Raw genomic sequence first — 19569 nt, 5'->3', positions numbered from 1 at the left:
TTGTGGGAATGACCTAATATTCCCTTTACATGATTGGCTAGGGTATGGGAGGAGGACATGTGTCCTTTCTCCTTACAATTCCCTGGCCCTTTTGGCAATAGTGGGCTTTTTGGGCCTATTGTGCTTATTCATACCACTTGGAATACCTACTACCTAGGCCCCTCTTCAGGTATAGGTACATTACATACATTTATACATTCTTAAATACAAATACATATACATTGTAGATACGTAGATTGATACCCATGCTGTGGTCTAGTCTTCGTATGGTTTCTGCTTAGGGGGCGTAATACGTGCCATATGTCGCATCCTCATTGGTACACGAAGGCATGGTAATTTTTCCCACAACATTTGCCCCTCAAGAAGGGCATTTCTGGAAACACTTTCCGGGTATCGCTTCTTGACCTTTGATTTGCATCTTCGTCTTTGGGACAGGTGTTGAGGTGGTGACACGTGTCACCTTTCTCCATTTTGCCCATCCCTATATATAGAGGGGGGTAAAATTCATTTATTACATTTCGTTTTCACAGAGCTATTCACAGGCGATTTCCGGCGAACTCCCACCACCAGCAGGCGATTTCCGGCCACCGCGAGACTCAACCTGTTCTTCACCAAGTACTTCACAGATCCTTCAAGGTTAGTTTTCGCCTTTCTTCCTTGTTTTTGTTATCCCCTCGTCATTTTTTCCCTTTGTTAGCGGCCGGCCTCCTAGTACTAGGTAAGGGTTTGAAGGTTTTAATTGAGATTTTTCCGCCGTACATCTTTTGTCGGGGCGGACGTCCAATCGCGTCTTTTTCTTCATTGTTGGTCACTCCTAAGCCGTGCTTCGTTCACTATGCAGAAGGCATGGCTAGAACCAAGAAAACGGCAGATCCTACGCGCCTGCGCTTGCGGGAGGAAACATTCACACCCCCTAGGGAGAGATATTCTTCCACCGCCCCGGCAGCCGACGAAGAATATGCCGAACTCTTTCAAGAGATCGATGAATATGTCGAGGTGGGGGAGAAAACGGCAAGCTCGTCAGGGGGTACATCGAGCCAGGCAGTGGGGGAGTCGAGCGTCGCTCCATCGCCATCGGCCGACGAGGAGCAAGAGGCTGCTCCCCAGCCTATTAGGCCCAGAGGACGGGAGGAGGCCCAACTGCTTCCGTCGGAGATTCACCCAGACATAGGCTGGATGCGGTGGCTAGACAGGCATGGGGCCCAGATGAGGGACGACCTCTGCGTGGGGGAGGGGTACCAGATGCGTGTGCCGGCCGGTCTGGACTCGACCGTCAGCCTGCTTGCCGAGGGAGAATTCCCAGTGTATGCCGCATCCATCAAGCTCGGCATGAGATTCCCTCCACACCCTTTCGTTGTGGAAGTGTTGGATGGTTTTAACATTGGGGTGGCCCAGCTGACCCCCAACTCGTGGGCTGATATCTTTGGCTATATTGCCAAATGTGCGCTGAACGACGTGGAACCGTCTTTCAACGCTTTTTGCATCTGGTCTCCCTCTCTCGTTCCCCCAGTGCCGCCAAAGGGTGGTTCAATCTGAGCAGCCGTGGTACATACCAGACAGTGGTCGGCAAGCTCAGCAAATGGCATATGTGGAGGAAAAGATGGGTCGTGTTTTACACGGACGACCAGGAGATGTACGAGAGGATGAGCCGCTGGAATTGCAACGCCAACTATATGGACCGTGACGAGCCCCTCCCACCCCTTACTACCGAGGAGTGGGATCAAATAATGGTCCTGTTCAAGGCCAACACTTACCACTTAACCGCTGACAAGACTTTCCATGTGCCGGCCGAGTGGTTGCCGCACATTAGTCAGTTTCGGAATGAGGCCTTTCTAGCGGCCGTAGGCTTAGGATATTCTATGACTCGAGGTTGTATGCCAAATTATGTGCCGTCCCGCGTTGGTCTATTCATTTTTTCTAACTTTGGATTTCTTTTGTTCACAGAGGAAGGGATGAGCAAGTTATCGGCGGCGGATATTGGGAAGGGCGACATGACCGATTGGATGGCCGACATCTATGAGGCCAAGATGCAGAAGGCCAAGGCCGAGTTGGAGGAGAAGGTGAGTATTCTCTTAGGTTGTTGTCTTTGCAAGTTAAGCTTTTCCCGTCCAGTGTCTACAGTGGGCGTCTTTTTTAGTGACGAGCCGTTATCTTGGCGTGTGACCCGTGTTTGCTAAGGTAGGCCTCGTCACTTTTTAATGACGGGCCCCTAAGTTAGTGTTTTTCTTGCGGTTGCCAAGGTGCGCCTCGTCACCTTTTAAGACGGGCGTCCCTTTGGTGACGAGCCATTTTTTTCGCAAGTGACTCGTGATTGATAGGGTACGCCTCGTCATTTTTGAGATGGGCGTCCTTTTTAATGACGAGCCACTATTCTGTGAGTGACTTGCACTTGATAAGGTACGCCTCGTCATTTTTGAGACGGGTATCCGTTTTAATGACGAGCCACTATTCAGTGAGTGACTCGTGATTGATAGGGTACGCCTCGTCATTTTTGAGACGGGCGTCCTTTTTAATGACGTGCCACTATTCTGTGAGTGACTTGCACTTGATAAGGTACGCCTCGTCATTTTCGAGACGGGCGTCCTTTTTAATGACGAGCCACTATTCTGTGAGTGACTTGTGATTGATAAGGTACGCCTCGTCGTTTTCGGGACGGGCGTCCTTTTTAATGACGAGCCACTATCTTGTGTGTGACTTGTGATTGATAAGGTACGCCTCGTCATTTTCGGGACGGGCGTCCTTTTGAGTGACGAGTCACTATCTTGTGAGTGACTTGTGATTGAAAGGGTACGCCTCGTCATTTTTGAGACGGGCGTCCTTTTGAATGACGAGCCACCATCTTGTGAGTGACTTGTGATTGAAAGGGTACGCCTCGTCATTTTTGAGACGGGCGTCCTTTTGAATGACGAGCCACCATCTTGTGAGTGACTTGTGATTGAAAGGGTACGCCTCGTCATTTTTGAGACGGGCGTCCTTTTGAATGACGAGCCACTATCTTGTGAGTGACTTGTGATTGATAAGGTACGCCTCGTCATTTTTGAGACGGGCGTCCTTTTGAATGACGAGCCACTATCTTGTGAGTGACTTGTGATTGATAAGGTATGCCTCGTCATTTTTGAGACGGGCGTCCTTTTGAATGACGAGCCACTATCTTGTGAGTGACTTGTGATTGATGACGAGCCACTATTCAGTGAATGACTTGTAATTCATCACGAGGCCCAATATCTGACTGTCCTTTACGCTCTTTTTTTCTTTTTTTTTCTTTTTAGCAAGCTAAGGAGGACGCGGCTAAGGCGTCAGGGAAGAAAAAGGGGACGACTCTGTCCCAATTGAAGAAAAGGGCCGTGCCAGCTGGCTCGGAGACTCCGAGTACCTTCAAAAAGCCCAAACCTATACCCCGCCGTCTGGTGAAGAAGGGCGAGTCAAAGGTTGCTGAGGGGGGTCGCCCTGATGACGATGAGATTGGCGTGGACAAGCCGTCTCTGATTGTGGACTTGGTGTCCAAATCAAAGTCTGGTGGGCATCCTGACGAGTTGGAGGACCCTCTTTCGGGAATTCCGGCCGACGTCCGTTCCCAGATTCCTGCGGAGGTGGCCCGCCGAGCTAGGTCATCGGGCGGTAAGTATTATTCGAACGTCGTTCAGACGTATCGAGCCTCCTCTGGCAGTTCTTCTTACTCTCTGCGTCATCCTAAGGCCGTTGTTTTTCCTATAGCTAAAGACAAAGGGAAGGATGCAGCTGCTGCAGAGGACGAGAACGTACCCGCTACTCCTCACTATTCGTCAAAGGATAGGGTGGCTATATGCCGTAAGGTATTTAAGGCCGTCCCCGCAGAGTATGTTGCTTCTCTTCCTGGCCGCAAGACTGACGCCCAGTTTGGTGCAATCCAGGCCACCCTACTCGACGTGAGTCTATTTCCCACTTTTCTTGTACTTGTTTCTCTTTTCTTGTACTTGTTTTTTTCTTTTCAAGTCATTTACTAACATGTAGCTCCTTTTGCAGTTGTTCTGCCGCATGGAATTCTGCAAGAGTTGGAAGACGCGCACTGCTGAGGAGCTCAAACCTCAGGTGGCTGAGTCCACCCACCATGGCGACTATGCGTTCAAATCCATTGAAGAGGTCCGCCTGCAGATGCAGACGACCATAGACCTTCAAGCAAAGGAGGTAGCTTCATTGAGGTCTGACAAGGCCGAGCTGCTTAAGAAGATCTTGGCGCAGGACAAAGACATGGTGACAATGGTCGAGGAGGCCAAGACAGCGGCGGCGGAAATACGGACGCTTCAGGACCAGTTGCGGGAGTACCCTCAGGTCAAAGAGGCGGCTGAGGAAGCCGAGCATCTTCGGGGGGAGCTGGAGACGGCCAGGCCGCAAGTTCGCACCTTGCGTGAGCGTCTTCTGGAATCCTATGATCAGGGGGAGCAAGCGGCCAAGGACGCTGTTAAGCACGCCTGGGAGAGCCACATGCCAGAGTATGATCTTGCGTGGTTCCAGCGGCGATTGGATCACAGTGCCGCTGTGTTGGCTGCTGAGCGTCTCGGTCAGCCGCCCCCTGAGTTTGTACCTTCTGATGATGAGGACGATGTGGCTGCTCCCTGATTTGCTTCCTTCCAAGTTCTTCAAAATTTTATTCAAGTGTTCCCATGCCTAAGGGCAAAAATAATTATTTTGTTAAGTTTTGGCGCTGCTGGCGTCTGTACCATTGTGCCTGCTGAGCACACAACAATTTCTTTCTTTTTTGTTTTTGAATTCTGGGCTACTTTTACACGCCTTTCTACGGGCGTTGTTTTATAAGTAAATAGGTTATTTTTGTTGCTTCTTTTATCTCGCATTTATTTGCTCTTCGTAATTTGATTATTCCTTAATCAATAGGCTTAATCAATAGGTATGGTAGCCAAGGTGCAACTGAGTATACACTAAGCACGTTGGTGCCGCAGGCAACTGAGCATGCGCTAGGCACTACTGTGGTCGTCTCTTTCTTTGGTGAGCGTGTCTATAACGATGTTGATTGACGCAAGTCAATCAATAGGTATGATTGCCGCTAGACATGCTCGTTAAATGGACTGGACGGCCAAACGTTCGTGCCGCCGAACTTTTGAGCAAACAACCTTTGTTTCAAAGTTATTGGTGCCGCAGGCAACTGAGCATGCGCTGGGCACTACTGTGGTCGTCTCTTTCTTTGGCGAGCGTGTCTATAACGATATTGATCGACGCAAGTCAATCAATAGGTATGATTGCCGCTAGACATGCTCGTCAAATGGACTGGACGGCCTAATGTTCGTGCCGCCGCACTTTTGAGCAAACAACCTTTGTTTCAAAGTTGTTCATGCCGCTGAGCTTTTGAACGAACAACCTATGATTTAAGGTTATTTGTGCCGCTGAGCTATTGAGCAAACAACCTATGTTTCAAAGTTGTTCATGCCGCTGAGCTTTTGAACAAATAACTTATGACTTAAGTTTATTTGTGCCGCTGGCACTTACTATGCCGTACTGGTTGGCCAGCGGCTTGCTATACTGGGAAGGGAGTTGGATAGGTGATCAGCCTACAACTTGGTGCTATTCTGGGCCACTTCTTTGGCTTCAAACAATTAGTCTTGCTGAGAGTTTTTGCTAATCTGGGCCACTTCTCAGGCCGTCATACAATTAGGCTTTGGTTATGCATTGGAGCGTACATTTTTATATTCATTGTGCGAGCAATAAATATTACGAGACAAATAGAGTAGTATTATTTATAACTTTGCAAGGCGAATTTAGCCGGTTACAAAAGTAATTACTACCCTACTATGACCATTAGAGGCCGCCCCTTGGGCAATGGATCGTGGTACGTAAGACAAAGCTTAGCGCATATTTAGAAGAAATACTTCTTGAGATTGTCGGCATTCCAAGTGCGCAAAATAGGCCGGCCCTGCATGTCTTGAATGCGGTAGGTTCCATCTCTAACCTCATCATAGATCTCATAAGGTCCCTCCCAAGTGGGCGTCAGCTTACCCTGTTCGTTTGCTTGTCCTGTGGATTCCATTTTCCTGAGGACAAAATCTCCCACTTTGAGCACTCTATTAGAGACTTTCTTGTTGTATTCTCTTGCCATTCTTATCTTGTACAGCTGTTGTCTGAGCGCTGCATTTCCTCTAACCTCGGGCAGGAAGTCCAGGGCTGCTTTCATTGTCTCCCAGTTAGCATTTTCGTCATACAGCATGACTCTCAACGTTGGTTCACACATTTCTATGGGTAGGACAGCCTCGGCGCCATAGGCTAGCAAGAAGGGTGTTTCACCGGTTGAATTCTTAGCCGTGGTGCGGATGGACCATAAGACATTTGGCAGCTCATCAGCCCATAGACCTTTGGCTTCGTCAAGCTTCTTTTTCATTCCTTCGGAGATAATTTTGTTGAACACCTCAACCTGACCATTGGCTTGGGGACGTCCGACTGATGCAAAACAAGTGTGTATGCCGTGATCTGCCAGCCACTCTTTCAGCTTAGGCGTCTCAAACTGGGGCCCATTATCGAAGACGATAGCCTGTGGAATCCCAAAGCGAGTCATGATGTTCTTCCAAATGAATGCTCTTACATCAGTAGTTTTTATGTTTTTGAGCGCTTCTGCCTCCACCCATTTGGTGAAGTAATCTACAGCAACGATGACATAACGCCTTCCTCCTGGTGCGGCCGTAAATGGGCCTAGAAGATCCATCCCCCACTTATCAAATGGAATTGGGCTTGTAATGGGCGTCAGAATTCGTGCCGGTCGGTGTATTAGGTGAGAAAAACGCTGGCATTTGTCACACTTCTTGACCAGTGAAATTGCGTCCTCCTTAAGAGTCGGCCAGTAATAGCCGGTTCGAAGTGCCTTTTCAGCCAAAGCCCTTCCACCAATATGCGAGCTGCACAACCCCTGATGAAGGTCTTCTAGAATTTCCTGCCCCTTCTCAGGTGTTACACATCTTAACAAAGGACGGGAGTAGGCCTTTTTATAGAGGGTGTCGTTCCACATTTCAAACCAAGAGCATTTCTTCTGAAGTTTTGCCGCTTCCCTTGAGTCTTCGGGCAAGACTCCATTCATTTTGAAGTTTACTATGTCATCCATCCATGTGGACGTCCTGTCAAGAGTTTCCACCTCCATTTGCTCAACACTTTTGTGCTCTTTTACCTCCCAAAACACGTGCCGAGGGGTATCACAAGACGCAGAACTTGCCAATTTTGACAGGGCATCAGCTTGGTTATTTTCCGAGCGAGGGACTTGCCTTACTTCAAAACTTCTCAGTGGCTCTACTTCCTGATGGACGGCCTGCATGTATTTGACCATAGTCGGATCCCTAGCTTCGTAGGTCCTATTAACTTGGCTCACAATCAGTTGGGAGTCAGATAGTGCTACAATCTCCTCGGCGCCTGCCGCCTTACACATTTTAATGCCACAAAGCAGGGCTTCATATTCCGCTTCATTATTTGACGCCTGGAAGTTAAATCGCATAGCATACTCAAAAGTATCTCCTTCTGGGGAGTGACAGATTATCCCAGCTCCACATCCATTCTGTGTGGATGAGCCGTCTACATACACTGTCCACACCGTGTTTGTATTCTTGGCAAAGTCTGGCCTCGTCATTTCAACAATAAAGTCGGCACATGCCTACCCCTTTACAGCTTTCCTCGGCTCATAGGTGATATCAAAGGCGTTCAGCTCTATTGCCCAATTCAGCATTCGTCCTGACGCCTCCAGCTTTGTGAAGGGCAGTTTGAGCGGTTGATCTGTGTAGACCACTATTTTGTGAGCTAAGAAATAAGGACGGAGCTTTTTGCTGGCCATGAACAGAGCCAAGCCAAACTTTTCCACTGTAGGGTATCTAACTTCAGCATTTTGAAGAACATGACTGACAAAGTATACCGGCATCTGTATTCCCTCCCTCTCTGTCAGTAGAACGGCACTCAACGAGTGCTCGGACACGGCGAGATACATGTACAAAGTCTCTCCTTGCAAGGGACTAACAAGACGAGGCAAGGTATGCAAGTGCTCCTTTAATCTGACCAATGCCGCCTCGGCCTCGTCCGACCATTCAAACTTGGCCTTCTTTCTGACAGACCTAAAAAAGTAGTGGCACTTGTCTCCAGCCCTGGAAAGGAATCTGCCCAGGGCGGCCAAGCAACCTGTGAGCCACTGTACCTCCTTCACTGTCTTTGGTGAGCTCATATCAATTACTGCCTGGATTTTGTCTGGGTTGGCTTCAATTCCTCTTTCATCAATCAAGAAACCTAAGAATTTGCCTGCCGTCACCCCGAACACACACTTCTTAGGATTCAACCTCATGTTGTAAGCTCGAATAGTCTCAAATGTCTCCCTGAGATCAGTTATGTGCGCCGCCCTCAGCTTACTTTTTACGATCATATCATCAATATAAGCTTCAATATTTCTGTCGAGCTGCTTAATGAACACAGTGTTAATAAGACGCTGAAAGGTGGCCGGTGCATTCTTTAACCCAAACGGCATCACTTTGTAGCAGTAAAGGCCTTGTTCAGTAACAAATGACGTTTTTTCCTGATCGTCAGGCCACAACGGAATCTGATGAAACCCTGAGTATGCATCCATAAAGCTCGTCATAGCATGCCCTGCTGTAGAGTCGACGAGCCGGTCAATCTTGGGCAATGGGAAACTGTCCTTGGGACATGCCTTATTGAGGTTGGTGTAGTCAACACACATTCTCCAGGTACCATTAGGCTTTTTGACGAGGACCACGTTAGCAACCCAGTCGGGGTACTGACTAGTCCTGACGAACCCTTCCTCCATCAACTTTTGTATTTCCGCGGCTGCCGCCTGATTTCTATCTTCCCCATGGTTCCTTTTCTTCTGACGAGCCGGTTTGAAGTTTGGGTCCACATTCAGCTTATGGACGGCCACAGCAGGATCAATACCCGACATTTCGTCCACTGTGAAAGCAAAGATATCTTCAAATTCTCTCAAAAGGTGGACCAACTGCCGCCAGCGGGTCGTCAGGAGAAATCCCGATGGGCACTACTCTATCAGGTTTATCTGTGTTTAATACCACATTGAAATGAGCCCCAACAGGCTCTGGGCGTCTCTCTTCCATGTGCCCTGCTGAGATAGTTAATGTTTCTTTGACGATCTTGGGTTGTGTGTCGCCACATTTTCGTTTGTTTCCCGATGTCCTTTTCTCTTCACCCGTCCCCCATGCTTCTGGACTCAAGGTGGTTAGGTAGCAATCTCTAGCTTGTTGATGGTCACCATGTATAGTGCTGACACTCCCATCGTCACAAATGAACTTAAGAAGCATCAGATGAGTCACAATGACAGCCTTTGCCCTATTCAAGGTGGGACGCCCCAAGATGATGTTATATGCCGTCAGGTCTTTCACTATGAGAAAACGGACGTCCATTTGTCGAGATTCCTTTTTATTTCCCATCCTCAGAGGGAGGGCAATTATGCCGACTGGGTGGATGATACTACCTCCGAAGCTTATAATGGGATAGTGGATTTTCTCAATCTTTGAGGAATCATGTTGCAGCCGATTCAAGCACTCTAGACTAATTATGTCCGACGAACTTCCTGTATCAACCAAAATACGCCTAACCCTCAGATTAGCAACTTTTAACTCAATTACCAAAGGATCGTCATGCGGGGTGGAGATTTTCCCACGGTCGGCCTCGCCGATTTCAACTTTTGGAAACGGGTCAACTGTGGCCTTGCCGGACAGCATCACTTGCCCCAATCGCTTGACATAATCCTTCTGGCCCCTCATGGTCGGCCCGCCGGCGGCCAATCCTCCGGAGATGACTGCTACGCACTCTGGGTCGGTACGATTCCCATCTTCCTCCGAGGGAGGGGATTTGTTTTTCTTGTAGAAGGGTTTGCCAGAACCTCCCGTGTTCCTGCTGATATAACTCTTTAAGAATCCCTTGGCGGCTAGGCCGTCCAATGCCCTTTTCAAGCTCTTACATTCTTTGGTGTCATGCCCAATGTCACTGTGAAAGTGACAGTACAGTTTGGGGTCCCTACTTTCTGGTGGCGACTTCATGGGAAATAGACGATCAATGTCATATTTGGACCCGACGTCCATCAGAATTGTGTACATGTCTGTGTTATACTCAAATCGCTCCCGATCATAAGTTCTGGACCGTTTCTGGCCTGCCGCCCCGGGAGCCCTGTCTGACTCTTTTGCAATAGCCCACGTCCCGTTAGGCCGGCTCTTCTTTTCGAATTTCTCCTTTTTTGCCGCCGGCTCGGCGGTATCACTTCCTCTGGGATCTTTTGGGACGCTGCAAATCTCTGTTGCATGGATGAAGGCCTCGGCCTCATCCAGCACTTCTGGCATTGTTTGGACGCTTTTCTTTACCAGATCAAACTTGAAAGAGCCCTTTTTAAGCCCTCGAATGAAGTTATCGAATGCAACACCATCTGGCAAATCCGAAATTTGCCCTGCCTCTAGATTGAATCTCTTCACATAGCTCCTCAGAGACTCGTCTTTCCCTTGCTGAATCCTACTCAGATGCATGCTCGTCTTCTTTTCTTCCTTGTGAGCCATGAACCGAGTAGAGAACAATAGCTCGAGCTCCGAAAAAGAGCGAATAGTTCCGGCTGGAAGTCTCTCGAACCACTTAGATGCTACTCCTTTGAGTGTGCCCGGAAAATACTTACACCAGGTTGAGTCAGTTGTTCCTTGGACATACATGTGATGCCGGTAAACCAAGAGGTGCATGTCTGGATCTGTGGTCCCATCGTAAGCATCAATGTTGGGCGGCTTGACTTTGGGTTCCCTCGGGGCTCTCATGATGGAGTCTGCAAAAGGGGTGGTGTGTCCTAGGGCCATGTCGGACACCCCCTCCTGAATGTGATACACAGGATCTTGACGCCTTGAGTAGGGTACCCGCTGGGAAGACTCGCGTCCGCGAGTTTGACGGGTTGGACGGGTGACCCCTGGGCGCGCCTGGCTCAGATGCGTATAAGTTGGATGAGGGAGAGGTCTATCCGGCATGACGGGGGTTGACCCAGTGTCAGAAAGTTCAGACTCAGAGTCAGGCAATTGCTCTGCGCGTGGCTGCTCACGTCCTCGGGACGTTTCTCCAATCAGCCGCTGTGGCAGTCGGCGTGGTAGGTAAGACATTGCCTGATTGGGCTGACTTGCTGGCGGCTGCCTCCTCAGGTCCTCTCCTGTCTGCCTGGTCCAGACGTTTGGGGGGCGCAAAGAAAGTGTTGGCCTATTGCTTGCCGGCCCCTCATGATTTGCAGCCACAGCAGTGGTGTAGATCAGCATACTCTTCTGTACCTCAGCATTAACTGTCTTTCCCACATCAGCTTGGAACTCAGCCAAAATAGCCCGAAGAGCACCCACAGAGACAGGCATATCAGGGTTCTCCTCTATTACTGTATCCGCCCGAGGATCCAGGTGTCCTCCAGGAGGGGTGCGATTGGCCTGGTCGTCCTCCTCGCTGAGCACCTCTACCTCGGCAGCGTGACGAGGGGTGTGCCCGGCCGCAAATATACGCGCGGCATCTCCAGTGATTCTCGTGGCCGGCGTATGATGTTCAGTCGGCATTTCTCTTTCGAGGGGTGGCCGCTCTACTCGCGTAGGCCGCCCAGTATCGTTGTCCTGTCGTTGATCTTCCATGTTACCGTACCTCCCCACAGACGGCGCCAAATGTTGTGGGGTTTTTCCGGTGAGATACCTTAGAGGTTTTCCGGTATCTTCTAAGGATTTCACAAGATTGTATTTTTATAGAGAGAGAAAGTAGAGAGAAGGCAGAGCAGCAATTGCTCTTGAATGTATTGATTGTGACCCCTTTTTCTAGGGAAGTGGGACTATTTATAGTACTAGGTTTTTGTGGGAATGACCTAATATTCCCTTTACATGATTGGCTAGGGTATGGGAGGAGGACATGTGTCCTTTCTCCTTACAATTCCCTGGCCCGTTTGGCAATAGTGGGCTTTTTGGGCCTATTGTGCTTATTCATACCACTTGAAATACCTACTACCTAGGCCCCTCTTCAGGTATAGGTACATTACATACATTTATACATTCTTAAATACAAATACATATACATTGTAGATACGTAGATTGATACCCATGCTGTGGTCTAGTCTTCGTATGGTTTCTGCTTAGGGGGCGTAATACGTGCCATGTGTCGCATCCTCATTGGTACACGAAGGCATGGTAATTTTGCCCACAACAGTAGTTGCTTCGGTTTTGCGATTAAGATGTGAAGAAGAATTCTACTATTTGAGGAAACAAAACGACAAAAATGTTGAATTATTTAAATAGGAGCATATGATTTTATGAGGTTGTATTTATAATTATTATCATTTCAAAATGGACTACTCTGTATATATTTTTTTTTATTTGCAATATTTTATATATCCCGTGCTTATGTACGGGCACATTCTAGTAATAATAATAATTAAGGTGTTATAATATTTGAGATGTTTTAAATGAGTTTGAGAGGTGAAGAACTAAATTTAAATGACTGAAAAATCTTAATAAAATTTGATTAATTAAATCTTAATAAAAAGCTAATATGGCATATGGATTTTTTTTTAATGTAAGACCCCCTGATGTTAGCTCTTATCTCTATTATATAAGGGAAGAAATGAGGGTAATTTCGTAATCACACTTTTAGTGTACCCTATGGAAAAGACAATAATACCCTCAGTTAATTCACAATTTAATTAATTAATGCCCCTTGTAGACACCTACTTTTGTCCCCATTCCCGCAAGGGAAAGGTTCGATGATGAAAGCATAAAAACTCCACTTGACAACGCATCTCCTATAAAATAAACGAATCTCGATTCCCTATTTCATTTCACCCGAAACCTGCTATTTATGGAAACCTGCTAAACATAGTAACTGCCGTAAAAGATAGCGTCTAAAAGTGGCAAATCATAAAAGATAGAAACCTGTCAGAATTAGGTGTTGCACTCCAACATAAATCCTAAATGAGATAGAAAACCGCGAGAATCCTATTCCTGATAGGATTCGGAAACAAGAGTTACGTATTAATTAAAATCCTAACGAGCCTAGAGTTCGTAACGGGCCCAGACGCATTCCGTCACAAAATTGATACGCGCTAAAAGACTCGAATTAATCTCAAACTCTACGGATTTTAGGAATCCGAATCTGGCTAAACAAAACTGCCCAGACCCTATTTTCAACGCCTGGCTCTGGGCGCCGAAGATTTCGGCGCCCAGGCCTGGGCACTGAAAATACCTAGGTACGTCTCTTTTCCTAACTCTTTGCGGATTAGAACTCTGCAATTCTATCTTTCCACGAACTCTTCCCTATAAATAGGCCCCTAGTTTCGACGTGAAACAACACACAACAACACATAATATATTCTGAGTATTGACTCTAAACCCCTTAGCCTAAGCCTCTCGCTGCGAAACTGTTCACGCGTTCTGTCGCAATCGATCCATAAATCGAACAGAACGTATCCTGTCCCATAATCGAGATTCGTTAAATAAAAAGGAGAAATAGCAAAGTCAAAGTGGTTAGTTTTCTGAGAACCGTGACGCACCTCTCAAGGGTGCGTCGTGATGTGTCCCTTTTCGATGATTTAACTGCTTTCCTCGCCCTTTTTATGAACTGTTAAACTAACCTAATATGATTGTTCTATCACGCCTAACAAATATAATATTTTTGGAAAATCGGATTCTCATGCTAGGTCCCTTAATGTTATTTAAATCAGATAATCACAATCGAATTAGTATTATATGTTGCATATTGCTAAAATCAATTCAGATTAGTTTAATAGTTAACGCATGTCCCTTCAATTATTTATGCTGAGCTAGTAAGGATATCCTGCCTCTGGAGTTATCGACGAGCGAATTACTCCTCTCGGTAGTTACAGTCCCCCGAACCCTCAATCTCTACCTTGCGGGTGTATATTGAGAGATCCCCACACCAGGGATCACAAGGGAACCTACGGCCGTCGTGGTCAAACATAATTGCACTCCCTTTATGTCACGATAACCGGGTTTTGTCAGTTTTTCTCATTGTCGTTAAAAACTGAATGGCGACTCCTATATTACTAGTCAATTGGGTGTATACTCACAGGAAATCCAATTACACTTGATTGAATAAAAAGAATCGTCACACCCACGAGGGACAAGGTCACGCATTAGCCTCGCGCTTTTTCGACCCCCTCACAGTGGCGACTCCACTGGGGATAGTGAAGGAAATACTCGTGCTTGTAGGTAATCAAAATAGCCGAAGGGTGAAACGATCCTACCCCGCGTTTATTTCCCCATCAAGTTGGGACGACCAGAAAATCAGCATATTAATGTGAACGGGCAGAACCGCATAACGAATCTCGGCTCCCTCGGGAGTTGGGACTAAGGATACCTTTTTTTTCGCCAATAGGGGGTGCATACGCCGCGCATGTTTCCCACTCGGTACTTGTGCATGTAGTACACCTATCCCGAACCCAATCGCTCGCCCATTAGGTCCCTCTCGCCTAACTGCCCCCTTGGCTTGCACTTGCGAGTTGGCCTCTTGAGCGAAATTCGTCTGTTGAAGACACTACCTCGACCGGGGCATGTGTTGGATCTACGATAGAAGCGGTACCAAGCCAGGCGCAAATACTACCCATAGAAGCCTATCATAAACTACGTGGCATATTTAATTTTCAAATCCATGTTTGTAATGTAGTTATGTGTAGCGAAATATGTGATTGTGTGTGACAAACTATCCTAGAAAACCAATGACCTTGAAAATTGGCCAAACATTCATAGACTAATTTGCCAAAGAGTTATACCAAAACACGTGTTCCGCAAACCCGAATGATCGCCACAAAATAAGCGACGCTCGGGATGGCCTGTAACGAATCCCACAAACGCTGTTACGCGTAAAGGACGTTATTAGGCAAGCACGCAAATCGAAGTCGCTTAAACAGAAAACAGAAAACGAGAAGCAGCCAGGGACGCATTTTCAACGCCCCAGGCTGGGCGCCAAAATTTCTCACGCCCACTGCTGGGCGCTGAAGTTGCTGCTTGGCTTTCTGGTCAGGCGCAGCAGCCTCGGTGCCCAAGAAAAAAAGAAAATACGTAGCAAAAAATATCCATAAAAAAGGAATTGCTACGAGGGCGTAAGAAAAGCACTCGATTTCAAAAGCGACTCGCGAAAAATTAATAACTCCTTGCGTCGTTGTTAGGCCTCCTACGACGGCAATGCTCGACACTAAAAGTCGACCATGCAAATAATCATGAATGTCACACGGGCAGAGATTTTCAAAAACATAAAGAGTTCAAAGTGCACACATAACAGTCCAAATATACTAGTCCGACTTAAGGGTAGTCATAGAATGCCTAAAAAACCGACTCACGAAACAAACTAATGTGTCTCCTACTCCACAACAATAATGCAGGGCCCCTGAGTACTTGCCCGTGATATCCATCAAGAAACACGATGGAAGAAGCATATCCCGAACATCTGTACCTAGAGGTTGCACAAACCCAAGAGATGCATGCTCTGGGACACGACCCTTTACGTTCTCAAAGGCCACTCGCCCCAAAGAACCATGCTATGCCAAAAACGCTCCCCAACTCACATGCTTTCGGGCTATTGTTTGGGTTAGAAAAGAAAGAGCGAAGAAAAAACAGAAATTATGGCACTAGCTCTCCAAGATGAAGTGTTTGATCCTACTAAGTTGATCGCTCCATCACCCTCAAAAGATGACCAAATCCAACGAGGGTGGCGCAAGACTTTCAAATGGACTAATGCTCGTGGGATAAAGTTCAAGATATCTGCGGGAGAGGGTCCGATGTACGAAGAATTAGAGTCTGAATCCGAGTCTGACTCCGAGTCCGAACCTAGCAAAATTGTAACCCCTCCCAAAAATAGTTTAGACCCGGAAATCTCTACTCCGGGAGATCTTTTTGATGTAATGCTTCATGACTTTAATAAGATAAACAAAACTTTTGAGTATGTGCCGCTTAAAAATCAGAGTAATAATGCAGAATGTCTCGCCACTAATGAGCACGAAAAAGAGCCAGAAGAGGAATATACCGAACTAATAAAAGCTGTAAATGAACAAGAACTCAAAACTCCTATAATTGAAGACACAGAATCGGTAAATATTGGAACAGAAGAAAATCCTAAAATTATTAAAATTGGCCTCACCTTAACTCCCACTGAAAAGGCCGATCTAATCTCCACTTTGCGGGAATTCGAGGGTGTCTTTGCTTGGTCCTACAAAGATATGCCGGGAATAGATCGAGAAATCGCTGAGCATAAAATTCCGCTAGATCCCAAAATGACGCCAGTAAAACAAAAGCTACGGCGGCTCAAACCAGAGATAGCCTTGAAAATAAAAGAAGAAGTCACTAAACAATTAGACACCGGCTTTATAAAAGTCTCCAACTACCCAGAATGGGTGGCCAATATTGTCCCCGTAGCTAAAAAAGATGGACGAGTGCGAATGTGCGTAGACTTTCGAGACCTCAATAAAGCCAGTCCTAAAGATGACTTCCCTCTACCTCACATTGACATACTAGTAGACAATACCGCAGAACACACGCTCCTCTCCTTTATGGACGGGTACGCCGGATATAACCAAATACTCATGGCAGAAGAAGACATGGAAAAAACAACTTTCATTACCCCTTGGGGAACATATTGTTACACTGTAATGCCCTTTGGTTTGAAAAACGCGGGGGCCACCTATCAAAGAACAGCCACCACGTTACTCCATGACATGATACATAAAGAAATCGAGGTCTACGTGGACGATATGATCGTCAAATCTAAAGATCGGCGCGGTCACCTCCCGGCACTTAAAAAGTTCTTCACCCGAATCTTGAAATATAACATGAGACTAAACCCACAAAAATGTGTGTTCGGGGTAACCTCGGGAAAATTGCTAGGATATGTTGTTAGTACGCGAGGAATCGAGATTGACCCATCTAAGATCAAAGCCATTACCGAAATGCCCCCGCCAAAAACTGAAAAACAGATAAGGGGCTTCCTAGGAAAGCTGCAATACATTAGTAGGTTCATTTCCAAGCTTACTATGACTTGTGAGCCAATATTCAAAAAATTAAGAAAAGAAGAAAAGGCCGAATGGGATGAACAATGCCAAACTACCTTCGATAAAATCAAAGAATACCTAAGCAAGCCACCCGTCCTCTCCCCACCTTTGCCTGGAATCCCTTTACGCCTATACCTAACCGTCACGGATACTGCAGCAGGAGCTATGCTCTCACAATGTGTACATGGATCCGAGCGAGCCATTTACTACTTGAGCAAGAAGTTCATACAGTACGAGACGAGATACACAGAACTTGAGAAAACCTGTCTCGCCCTCGTCTGGGCATCCAAAAAACTCAGGCATTACCTATTGGCCCACACTGTTCATATAGTGTCACAACTAGATCCCTTAAAATCTGTGTTCGAAAAGCCCGCCCTGAGTGGTCGCCTGTCCAGGTGGCTAGTCATGCTCTCAGAATTCGACCTAAAATTCATGCCAGAAAAAACAATCAAAGGAAGAGCGGTAGCCGAATTCCTGGCCGAACATGCCACGAATGAGGAAACCCCGGAAGCTTACCTCCTCCCCGACGAGGAACTTCTGATGATACAAGACGACTATTGGACACTATACTTCGATGGCGCGTCCAACCAAAAAGGATGCGGCGTCGGAGTTGTCCTAGTCAGTCCCGAAGGAGCCCATATACCAATTTCCGTCAAACTTGACTTCGAGGCCACAAACAATGCCGCCGAATACGAGGCCTGCATAGTTGGGCTAGAGGCCGCAGTTAGCCTCGGAGTCAAATACCTACAAGTCTCCGGGGATTCTTCCCTAATAATCAACCATATATCCAAAAGATGGAAGGTCCGAAGCACTAGTCTCTCAAAATATCAAGCTCACTTGGACCAAATAGTCGAGCAATTTGAAAAAATCGAGTATACGTACTTGCCAAGAGACGACAACCAATTCGCGGATGCACTAGCAAAGCTAGCTTCAATGCTCAACATCCCGAATGAATGGGACGGAATGACCCTTCGGGTCGAGCGAAGGAAAGAGCCGGCTTATTGTTGTGCCATAGACTCCGAACCTGAAAACACCGAGGAAGAACCATGGTACACGGACATCCTTCGTTACAAAACAAGTGGGGAATTCCCCCCAAACACTTCCCCGCGAGCACAAAAGGCCCTGCGCCTCCTCGCTTCACAATATAGCATAATTCTGGGAGAACTGTACAAATACACGCTGAATAAAATCAAGTTACTTTGTGTCCATCAAAACCAAGCCCAAAGACTAATGGAAGAATACCATAACGGCGTGTGCGGACCCCATATGAACGGAAAAATGCTATCCCGAAAAATATCCCGCTCAGGGTACTATTGGACCACTATGGAAACCGATTGCCATCACTTTGTAAAAACTTGCCCAAAATGCCAAATCTCCAGTAACCTTAACCATTTACCTCCCTCAGAACTATACACCTTCACTTCTCCATGGCCCTTTTCCACCTGGGGTATAGATATAAATCGGCAAGGTAACACCAACAGGCGTAGGGGGACACGAGTACGTTTTAGTTGCAATTGATTACTTCACTAAATGGGTAGAGGCAGTCTCCTATGCAAAGTTAACAGCCAAACATGTCGCCCGATTCCTAGAAAAGAACATATTCTGTCGATACGGGGTTCCACATGAAATCATAAGTGACCAAGGTTCCCACTTCAGGGCCGAAGTCCAAGACCTGCTCAAAAAATATCATGTCAAACACCATAAATCCTCTCCCTACAGGCCACAAATGAACGGCGCGGTAGAGGCGGCCAACAAAAATATTAAAGTCATAATCGAAAAAATGGCCGAAAATTATAAGGATTGGCCCAACAAATTACACTTCGCATTATGGGGCTATCGAACCTCAATCCGCACCTCCATTGGAGTAACACCCTACTCCTTGGTATACGGAATGGAAGCAGTCCAACCGGTCGAGTTGGAGATTCCCTCCCTCCGGATCGTCCTAGAAGGCAAGCTACCCGAAGCTGATTGGGTTCAAGCTAGGTACGACGAACTCGTCCTTTTAGACGAACGGAGGTTGAGAGCTCTACATCACGTGCAAGTGTATCAAAAGCGCATCGCAAGGCAATTCAACAAAAGAGTCAAACCTCGAAACATCAAAGAAGGCGATTTTGTATTAAAAGAAGTCCGCGCACCTACTATGGACCCCCGAGGAAAATTCCGGCCTAACTGGACAGGACCATATTTTGTAAAGACCATCCTACCTGGCGGAGCAGTCCAACTAGCCGACATAGATGGAGCGGAATTCGCTAACCTCACGAACTTAGACCAATTGAAAAAGTACTATATTTAATAAAATTCAGTCTGGAGTTAAGGCATCTAATAAAACACATTAAAACTCATAAGCAAACATTCTGCGCATTACTCTAAACAAACGGCATAAAACTCGATAAAGTAGAAAAAGCGAAGGACAAAACTTCAACGCCCAGGACTGGGCGCTGTTATTTCTAACGCCCAGGCCTGGGCGCCGATATTTCTTCGCCCTAAATCGGGCGTTGTTCTCTCTTGCCACCTACCCTCCCGCTTCTACAAAGTGTTCGTACTCCTTTTTC

General features: G+C 46.8%; 1 protein-coding gene across 1 annotated transcript; it reads left to right on the top strand.

Moving 5' to 3' along the window:
- The first annotated feature begins 3282 nt into the window (after nt 1-3282).
- On the top strand, nt 3283-4972 carry LOC130467028 (uncharacterized). The gene is made up of 3 exons (XM_056835530.1): nt 3283-3618; nt 3715-3905; nt 4003-4972. Exon 3 carries the CDS (start codon nt 4015-4017, stop codon nt 4594-4596), a length of 582 nt encoding a protein of 193 aa, XP_056691508.1. The 5' UTR covers nt 3283-3618; nt 3715-3905; nt 4003-4014; the 3' UTR covers nt 4597-4972.
- The last annotated feature ends 14597 nt before the right edge of the window (nt 4973-19569 follow it).

This window comes from Spinacia oleracea, chromosome 2 (genome assembly GCF_020520425.1).
Source record: "Spinacia oleracea cultivar Varoflay chromosome 2, BTI_SOV_V1, whole genome shotgun sequence".
NCBI classification, from domain to species: Eukaryota; Viridiplantae; Streptophyta; class Magnoliopsida; order Caryophyllales; family Amaranthaceae; genus Spinacia; species Spinacia oleracea.
Note: the sequence above shows the minus strand (reverse complement) of the source record. Positions and strands in the feature narration are given on the sequence as shown.

Coding starts and splice junctions, on each gene's coding strand:
- LOC130467028 (XM_056835530.1), top strand. CDS start 4,015: ATGGAATTCTGCAAGAGTTGGAAGACGCGCACTGCTGAGGAGCTCAAA.